The 9,653-nt window shown below is 48.2% G+C and overlaps 2 protein-coding genes across 7 annotated transcripts in view; both read left to right on the top strand.

The window, feature by feature from the left end:
- FBXO31 (F-box protein 31) overlaps nucleotides 1–6,849 on the top strand; it is a 23,840-nt gene extending 16,991 nt beyond the window's left edge. For 4 of the 5 annotated variants that reach the window (XM_026091997.1, XM_026091995.1, XM_026092000.1 and 1 more), the window contains one exon: nucleotides 977–6,849. In XM_026091997.1, the coding sequence (XP_025947782.1) occupies nucleotides 977–1,199 (223 nt within the window). In that variant the 3' untranslated portion in view covers nucleotides 1,200–6,849. The remainder of the gene's footprint in view (nucleotides 1–976) is intronic. The other variant, XM_026091996.1, reaches the window with a different exon arrangement.
- KIAA0513 (KIAA0513 ortholog) overlaps nucleotides 2,316–9,653 on the top strand; it is a 40,325-nt gene continuing 32,987 nt past the window's right edge. For both annotated transcript variants that reach the window (XM_026092009.1, XM_026092001.1), the window contains exon 1: nucleotides 2,316–2,357. The gene's annotated coding sequence lies outside the window, so the exon portion shown is untranslated. The remainder of the gene's footprint in view (nucleotides 2,358–9,653) is intronic.

Here is a 9,653-nt window from a genome sequence, read left to right as displayed (position 1 = left end):
AAGAACTGCCCAGCTTATATGTTTGGGGATCTCTTCAAGCTGCTTTCTATTCTGTGTGTGTCATCTGTGTTTCTTGGCTGTGGGAACATAGTGCTTTCTCCCACCCCTTCCTGGCCTCTGGTGCCTTGAGGCCAACTTTGGAAGATGCTGAGCCCCCTAAGCAGAAAGTGCAAGAATGTGGAGAACCTTGCTGAATTGGGCCTGGAGTCAATGAGGCAACTCACTAGAGGAGTGTGGAGAAAGAGCTCAAAAGCTGAGGCTTAGGCAGATGATCTTCAGCCAAAAACTTGTGCTCTGTGGAAAAAACTACCAATAACTGGTTAATCCCAAATGGCCGCTGCTGTCGCAACAAAGCTGTGTTTGAATAAAACCCTGCTCCACCTGCTGCATGCTTGGAGGTGAGGCTGACCTTTACTCATCCTCAGCTCCGGTTAGTTTTTTATTTTTTATTTTTTATTTTTTAGGTTTTTTGTTTTTTGTTTTTTTTTTTCCTTCTCCCTTCCCCAGGTTTTTGTCACAAGGTTTGCCTCTCTGGTCACCCTCCCCACATGCATTTTTTTCCTATAAGGATTGTCAGGTCTGGGCTGATCCTTCAGTTGCAGAGGTAAATCTCAGCTTGATTACTGGGTCAAACTGCAGAGAAATTCAGCTTTAGTTGGCAGGTGCTAATTCTTAGAATACCCAAAAGCACCAAACTCCTTAAAGGCACAGGTGAACGTACATAGCAATGGATAGCTCCTCTTCTTAAAATGGTAGCAGTGGTATTTTGTGCTGTGTCATAAGAACTGACTGAATGTAAAGCTCCCTGTTCTGTAGTGCCTGGCAGCATGTTTGAGGATGGCTCGATCATTCATATATATATATATATATAGATATATATATATTTTTTTATTATTATTATTTTTTATTTTTTAATTAAATGTCAGGTAGTTATGACTCTTCTCACATCTTTCTTGCTATTCCTTTTTCCCTGCAGTTTTTATGGGACGGGGCTTATTGCTGGCCATGGCTTCACCAGCCCTGAGCGAACACCAGGTGTTTTTGTCCTCTTTGATGATGATCGTTTTGGGTTCATCTGGTTGGAGTTGAAGTCCTTCAGTCTCTACAGCCGGATCAAGGTCTCGTTCCAGAATGCCGAAGCGCCTTCCCGCGAGGCTTTTGATGAAATGCTGAAGAACATTCAGTCGCTGGCTCCTTGACGGGTGATTTGTGATGGACAGAGCTAGGGGTGGCAAAGGCCACTGCACTCCCCAGCCAGGGATGGGATGAGGGTTCCTTGCTCTCGGTACCTCTGAATAAAAGCATGCACTTTTTAAAGCCTTTTTACCCCAAATGTACACATCCCTGTTAAAATATTCATGACTGCCCTTTCCTCCCTGCTTCCTCACATTGCTCCCTGGCAGTCCTTGTTATCCAGTCTGTAACATAGCTTTGTATGGCTGAAGGGATCCTGCAGAGGAGGAAATAGAGCTTTCTTATTGCAAAAAGGATGTATCAGAACAAAAATAACTCAAGGCCAGAGTTGGATCAGAAGAATCTCTAATTGACTGGACTGATGGAAGTCCTCTGCTCTGTTCATTAGCAGTCTCCTATGGAAAGAGACCTTCCTCGGGGAGGGGTTTCATTTAAGCTTTTGCTGTGCTCTAGGCCAATCTGTCCTCCTAGGAGACTTGCTTTTCTCTCCAGAAAACCTGTGTGGCTTCCCCACTGCAGACTGGCTGGCTGCCTAATGATTGATTGTGTCAGAAGTGACGAAGCATGTCCTCCTCTCCAGAAACCTTTCTCTGGGTGCATCTTTGCCCAGAGAAGCTGGTGTAATACCTGTGTCCTTGAGTTAAAATTGGAGCAGGTGGTTTCCTTTGAGAAATCCTCTCACCTTGGCAGCAAGGGGAGGATCCCCACTGTAAATGACAGTGCGCATAGCCGTGCCCTGGCTTCTGAAGCTTGGTGTCTGTGCTGTCCCTGGGGATCTGGGTCTGGGTCTTTCCCTGGGTATAGAGGAGATGACGAATCTTTGTTATAGGAGCTGGGTACAGAACTGGGAATGAGTGTGAAGTGCATAAACTGGTGCATTCTGAATGGGTTTTGTACCTGAAAGGTTCCCTCAGACCTTCTGAAATGGGCTTAAAAGCATTAAAAAAAAAAAAAAAAAAGCAACTGAAACAAGCTCATATGCAGCCTGATGACTCCTGCCTGCAATGGGCAGCAGAAACTGTCAGCTGTCACTGGTGCTGATATGACCCCAGTTACATGTCATTTTTGTGTCAGGTTGCCTTGCACAGTCTGAAGGAGCATCGAGGGATTCTCTTAAAGCTGCTGTGGCTCGTTCTGGCGTCTTTTACGGTTGGTGCTGACAGGTGGGTGCTGCTGATCGGCTCGCAAGACCCTTCTRTCCCCTTCCTAGCCTTGCTGTTGTTTTGCCCCAGACAATGGCAACTCGCACAGAAAACTCCTGTGCTTAATTTCCTCCCGTGAGACCTGCGTTGTGTGCGGCGGATCTGAGCTCCTCCCAGAAGGGTGGGCTGCAGGGCAGGGAGCCGGTTTCCCCATAGCAGCAGGAAAGTCTTGGCCAGYGCTAACCTACCGACTGTGAATTGTGCCACGAACCATCTCAACATTCACGTCCGCGCGTTTTGTTGTTAAGCCTGGGTGGGAAGAGATCCTTGTGCGGAGAGGAGAGAGCAGTTTGTAAGGCAGGTCTTGGCTGTAGGCAAAATATGTCCCTTGTCCCAGCTGCTCTCTGACGATGAACCCTAGAGATTCTTCTCTTCCAGCCCCCAGCAGCTCCTCTGCAAGGATCAACTTGTCTAACAAAACTGCCTTTGCATCTTCTGCAGGCCTCAGTTTGTGAATGTCTGTGTGTGTGTTGTGCCAGGGAGGATTCGGGCCCCTTCCGCAGAGACATTCCCGTCACTGCCTGGTTTCACTGGCGGCAAGAAGCTTTTATTCTCACTCTCACAAGGGGTTTTGCCGTCTCTGGCTCTCGAGCGTCCCCTCAAGCTGCGTGAGAACTGAGTCTCCAGCAGAGATTTTGAGCAGAAGGTTATGTCACTCACAGGATTAATTCCTTTCTCTTGGCATAGAGGTTTTTCAAACCTCTGGGAATTTGAAGGTGATTTGGGGCACTTTTTTCTTTCCTTCCTACTGCTTTGTCAGTAGTGGAAAACCTGTCTGTGTCAGAGCAGAGGATCTGAAGGGCTGTTACCATTCTGGTGAATAAGCTATAAAAAGTAAGTTGTTTCTGAGCAGCCCGTTAGATGTGTCCCTGTCGTGTCAGCAGAGGGAAGAGTTGTCTTGGGTCTCACCCCATCATGCAGGCCTGGGAGAGCTGCTGGAGGCAAAGAGGGACGGTGGCAGTTCTCTGATCATTGGCTTGAGGGCAGAGAGGTGACCTGAGGCTAAAATCGGGCTTCTCAGCCTTTTGCTGTGGCTGCTGAGCTGCATGCAGAAGAAAAGCGTGCACTTAATCTTGTAGGCAGAAGTTTAAAGCTTGATTATGCAGGTTTCTGGGATACCTAAAGACATTAGGAGTCTGGCATTTGAGTGGCCAATTTATTTTGGAGCTGGCTGTTAGGCTGCTCCAGCCAATGTTTTGGCTGCTTTGTATTGCTCCCTAATATAGCCTAAAGGGATGAGAGAGAGGTCCCCTTGGGCAGCTGTTTTGATAGCTTGTCCCTAAAACCAGCTCTGTGTCACCTGTAAATGGATCCATAGTTTTGATTTGTGGTTTCCTTCTTCCTTTCATGTCCCAGCCACCTGAAAAAAAATTCCTGAAGTTTCACACAACTGTCTTAATAGTTTTTGCTTTTCTTTTTTTAACATAAGATTGAAAATCCAGTCTGTATTGAATGCACTACAAGCACTTGATCCGAGCCCAGAGTCACTGTCTCTTAAGTACAGACACTGACTCTGTAGTCAGTCTCCTCCCTGTAACTTGCTGTGTCTGGTTGGCTGAATGTGTAAAGGCGGCATAAGCATGATTTACTAACGTGTCATAAAATGATTTTAGAAGCTGTACCCTCCTGCTTTAGTTGCCCTTTGTGACAGGAGTCTGCTGGGGAGTGCAAACCCGTGGATAGCAGGAGGCAGGAGTGGTGCGCAATGCTGTTACAGGTCTGCTTAGCCACTTGTGCGAGATCCTCTTGGTTGGCTGTTGGCGCATGTTGTGCATCTGCCGTTCTCTGGGCTGGGGCAGTTCCTCCGCTTGTAGCTTGTCACTTCCAAACCTTTTCAGTGGCAGTGTTAAGTCTCTTCTGAACATGAGACCTGGCTGGCTGGAGGGAAGGGCTTTGCAGAGGCTGGATGTGCTGCAGTAGCTTTTCACAGAGCAGCTTTGCCCTTGTAGAAGCTTCTTTTTATTTATAGTGTACCTGATTGGCCTCAAAATGTCAGAATGTACTAGTCCCAATTAAAGGCCAAACTGCTGGTACATCGTGGCTTTATTCTGTCTAGAGCAAAGACAGCAAAAATAGCAGATTCTTAATAATGCTCCTCCGTTTTCCTCTCTTCTCACCTTCCACTCCTCAAAGCCTAGTAGGCTTTTGTGGCATTTCAGAAGAAAATTCCCTCTGATTTGGCTTGCTGAGTGAGGAAAGTTGGCAAGACAGCAAAGCTAGAGAGACGGGCGCTTAACGCTCTGGGCACCCCTGTGCCTATATTGGGTCCTCTGCGCATGGTTGTATCAGTGCTTACAGGGAGAGGCAGAATAAGGCCGTGAGGAGTACTAACTTGTAGCTCTGAAGGCTTTGAGAAACGGGAACGAACAAGAGGAGAATTTAATGTGTTGGTGGCATCTACAGGTGAGTTATTAAGCTGGGCAGGATTAGCAGCGCCACCCCATTTCTTGGAAGGCGGTTCAGATGCGTGCGGTGCCAGTYGTGGCCGAGGGGGATCTGACCACAGCCCCGGTTCTGCCTCCCCTGTCGGTACCTGTAGGAAGCGGTGGTGACAGTGCAGTGTTTTGCTGTACTCATTCGTGTTTGGTGCAGGCTCTACCACCTCCCTGCCCAGGACGTTTTGGTGCATACCCTGCTTGTTTCCTGAACCTGAGTTGTTGGCTTTCTGGGGTATTTCTGAGTTGTGGATGGGGATAATGTGTGGTGGGGTCTTGCAGATGGTGATAAATGTCTGACTGCTGCTGATGTGACCTTGCCTTGTTCACTTTCTGTAGATAACCTTGGGACAACTAGCATATTCCTTGATTCCAGATGTGTAGAAAGCATCAGGGAAGATGGAAAATAACTTGGTGGTGGTAGGGAATGCTCTCTTGGCACAAGCATTTTGGAATAAACGATCGAAGTGCTGCAATTAGGTTGTGGAGCATCATTGCCCTAATAGCTACTGGAAGACCTGAATGGGGGCTTAATTCTAGCTCAGGAGCAGTAAGCAAGTGACTTAGATGCTCAGGCTGTGTTGTGCTCCTAGATCGTGCTTTCTGCATGTCAAAACACATGGGTTCGGCCAGCTGGGAAACAGAAGCATCAAAGATCCTCATCCAGCTGGTTTGTTTATTTGTGTTGGGCCTGATTTCATAGCTATAAATGTGCTGTGATCAGGCTTTGTTGCTACAGAAGACTTGCTGCAGTCCACACAGACTTGTCAGATTCTTTTTTTGACTGAGGAGGTGGAGGGACAGGATTATTTGTAATCTTGGGTATCAGCTTTCCTCTGCAGCCACTGTTGAATCTGGAGCAAATGGTATAGTACTGCCGTGGCTGTCCTGGAATGGGAGAATAGAGGTYGGACTGCAATTAATTAGGAAACAATTACTGGGGAGAAAACGAATTCACGCTTGGAAATGCAAACTGCCAGAAAAAAAGTGTAGCTGGCTCAATGTTTACTTTTACAGAAGGGTGACTTTTTGCTGCTTTTTATTAATTTAAGACTAGTGGAACGTAATACGAGTATTGGGTGTTGTGCGGAAATGGGTTGTTTAATCTCAGCTTGTTAGTTTAGGAAATGATAATATATTAACTTTGTCTTGTAGCTGGTTGCTCACATGGCCAATAATCTGTTGTGTTCAGYTGCCAAAGGATTGCGTGCTGGCCTTCACAACGCAGGCCAGACAGACAGCGTAACTTACCAGTTGGACAGTGAAATTTTTGAGATATGTGTGATCAGGCTGTGGAGTGGAAGATAAGTTATCAAAATGTGAGTGCCACTGGCTTTTTCTGTGCTAAATTAAAATGTATGATTCTGGGTTTTGTTTGGATTGCGGTCTCTCTTTAATTTTTGAAGAAAAGAGCACCCAGTTCAACTGTGTTCATTGGTTTAATTAAAAGCAACCTGCACTTTTTTCGTTGATTAATACCCTTATGTTCCCTATAGCAGGTGTACCCTGTTTTTATGTGTATTTTGCACTAACCACTTTAACATGGTACCAACTGACTGATCTGGGTATTTCCAGCAGGCTTTGAGTGTAAATAAGTGTTCATAAAATGCCCTGTTGTACTTTATTTTCACTATTATTAAAAATGAAGGTGAGACGCCAGATCTCTGCTCCTTACAGAGGGGAAAGGTGAGTTTTTCTTTCTGAAATGCCATTTGACATTGAACACCTCAGTTTGATGCCACAGACATCAGTGTGGAACATGATAATTGTAGTTTAAACAACTCGCCTGCCTGTCTGTTCCCGTATCTGAGGGACGGGGTTTTGCCTCTTTATTTGTGGGTTTGCGAGGAACGGGCTGGCTCTGTAAAAGCCAGACGTGACTCTGCAACACTTGGCCTACTGCGTCCCAGGTATCAGTAAATTGGACAAAGTTTGTGTGTTACTTTTCCACCTGATCATTGTTACCCAAGGAGCCTTTTCCAATTTCAAATAATAAAAATGAAAGTTTTGTGAACTTACTTCTGTTTGCTTTTTTTCTTTTTCCAAAGAAAAGCGGCGGGTAATATTCCACCCTTCTGATGTGCAGCGGCCTGTCTTCCACCTCGGGATAAGAACTAATTTCCCCTCATTCTGGTACTCGGTGAGCAGTAGAACCGATTTCCTACAGACATGAGACACATCCCCGCAGCTCGCGTGCTGCAAACCCCCAACTCTTCCCTGGTCCGTATTGTCCGTTTGCCCCGGGCATCTACCACGCGCAGCTCCTGCCCTGGGGCGCGCGGTGCCCCGCTCTCTCCTGTAGCCACGTGCTGCTGCTTGTGGAGCCAGCAGCACCCCCCGGGGCCAGCTCCGAGCCAGGTCTGCTGCCTGGCTGCCACGTCCTGGCCCAGCAGAACTAATGACTAATGATCATTAAGCCCTGCTTAAATCTTTCTGCCCTCTCAGCCAACTTTCTGTTTCTGAAATGAAGGATGTGGTAATTCTGCAACTTTTATCTCTCATTTCACTTGGGCTGAAAGAGATCAGCTGGCCCAAACCTAGTGGGAGGGATGGGGATGAGGAGGGGGAGACAGGCAGCAGGATGGTGCAAGCCCCCCTTCTTTATGGAAACAGGCTGAGAATCATCCATATTTATTATCCCTTTTTCCACATTTGGTTCCCTCCTGCCTCGACCTCACTCAGACTTGAGCTTCTCTTGGTGCTTTTCCGGATGAGTGAGTATGTTGAAATCGGAGAAGCTGGATTTACCATTGTGGCTTGGGCTCAGCTGCCACCGAGGAGTCATTTGTCCTTGCGCAGCAGGTCTTGTGTCTGGTGGTGTGCCAGGACATAGAGTCTCGAGTCTCGAGTTCAGTGTGAATGGCTGGGCCAAGGTAAACCTGAGTCCTGCCTTCAATAGCTTTATTGGACTGGATGTTGCACTTCCAGTTATGCAATCCAATTCTGCYGGTAATAGTTTGTTGGCAGATTATTATTTTTGAGAGCAAACCTTGGACACTGAGCACTCCAGCTATCGACTCTCAGAGTTCACATGTGAACTCCTGATCTGAAAATGGCTCTGCCTTCTCAATGCTGATAGTTAATCAGGGCCAGAGCGCACTATTACAGGTCCTTGAGAGCAATCATCTGTGAATGTGTGACCTCTTCAGTTTCCCCTGTTTTTTACCACCAATGCCTTCCCCTCATTTCATAGGTGTTAATTTTCTGATGCTGCGAGGCCCCTCTGACTCCAACCCTTCATGTGAAGTGTTCCATATATGATCACACAACCCTTCAAGCCTTAATTGCTTAGCAGAGGAAAACAGTCAGTAAAACATGTATAATAAATGTGCAGTAACTCCTACCATGTGTTTGGCCTTTGAGGAGTGCAAATGTAGTTTCTTAAGTAGTAATATTTCTGAATATCAGCCGCATGCAGCTCTCARATGCTGGCTTGCTGTCTTGCAACCCTCCCTCTGCTTCCAAAGAAACCAAGTGCTCAGTGTTTTGAACGTTTGCTCCTGGGCAGCTTAACGCCCCCAGGGGAGGAATACGGCAGCTTGCACCTGTCTGGGGTAGCCGGGGGCAAAGTCCTGTTCAAYGCCTTTGCCAGAGACTTGGGCTGAGAACTGAGGAGGTATCTTTTGACCTGGCAGCGATGTTCTCGGCAGATGGGTTTGTCTCGCTGGACTTGGTGATGGATGAACTGCTTTTTCTGTCTGCCAGGGGTAAGTAAAAGTTCTGAGTGCCACGGCCGATTACAAGCTGTTAACGGCAGAGCAGGGAGCGGGTTGTGCCCGTGGTTGTTAACTCAGAAACCGAGGACGAGGGAGCATGAATTTGCCCCTCTTGCTGCGGGAAGACAGTTGCTGTAAACAGGCGTGTTGCACGCTGGCTTGGGGACTGCATTTGCAGCCTGTCCTTCTCAGTCTCTTCGGGCCGGTCTCCACCGGAKAGGCCAGCCGTGCCGTCTGTGTTCATGCTTGTTCCTCCCACTTGTCTTGTTTCTAAAAATTACAAGGCAACTGCTTTGTTGCTATAACGAGGAGTCAGAGATCTGTCAGTTCCAGCCACGAGGAAAGGTGGATTTCCCTTCTTGCTGCTGCAAATATGTGCTTGGAAATCAGTTCCTCGTGTGAGCCCCACGCCTGGCGGCAGCTTGTGACCGTAACAGGGCCCAGACAGGAGGACGTGGGGATGGGATGCGAGAGCACCATTGGGCTTCACCACCTTCCCTCTGCATTTCTCCTCCATGCAGTACTTCTGCCTGCTGCCTAGCGAATATTCTCGTGGGCTGTTGGAGACGCGTGCGGGCTGGTAGGTCTGGAGCCCCCACGCTGCCTGACCTGCCTGGCAAGCCCAAAACCCTTTCACTCCTGTGAGAGGCGAGCATCATCTGCCCCCTCGTGATGCAGGAGGAACGCTTGGCACAGGTCCTCGGGGGAGCGCTAGGCTGTCCCAAAGCGGGTCTGCCCTCTCTTTGCATCGCTCCCTGGTGCGCAGGCTGGCAGGAGGGCGAGTAGTTTGCTGTGTGCCGTGTTTGCTCTGCTCCCAGCAGGGCTTTATTTTTCCTGCTCTCTCTAATGCAAAAGGTTAATTAGTGGCAAGCTCTACACGGCTGATAAAAAATATATGAGATTTTTCTTTGGTTCCTTGGCCTCGTCAGCCTTTTGCTTGCACRCCGCCACCCCCACTGGCGCGTCTTTGCAGTGATTTTGTACCTTGTGTGTGTCGGGCCTGTGTCCTCGCTCGCCTCCCGCGTGGGCCGCTCCGTCGCTGCGCCCCGGCACCCAGGGGCTCCACATCTGGCACCCGGGCGTCCGTGTCACGAAGCGCCCTTGGG

This window comes from Apteryx rowi, unplaced genomic scaffold (genome assembly GCF_003343035.1).
Source record: "Apteryx rowi isolate R43461 unplaced genomic scaffold, aptRow1 scaffold_94, whole genome shotgun sequence".
Taxonomy (NCBI): Eukaryota; Metazoa; Chordata; class Aves; order Apterygiformes; family Apterygidae; genus Apteryx; species Apteryx rowi.
Note: the sequence above shows the minus strand (reverse complement) of the source record. Positions and strands in the feature narration are given on the sequence as shown.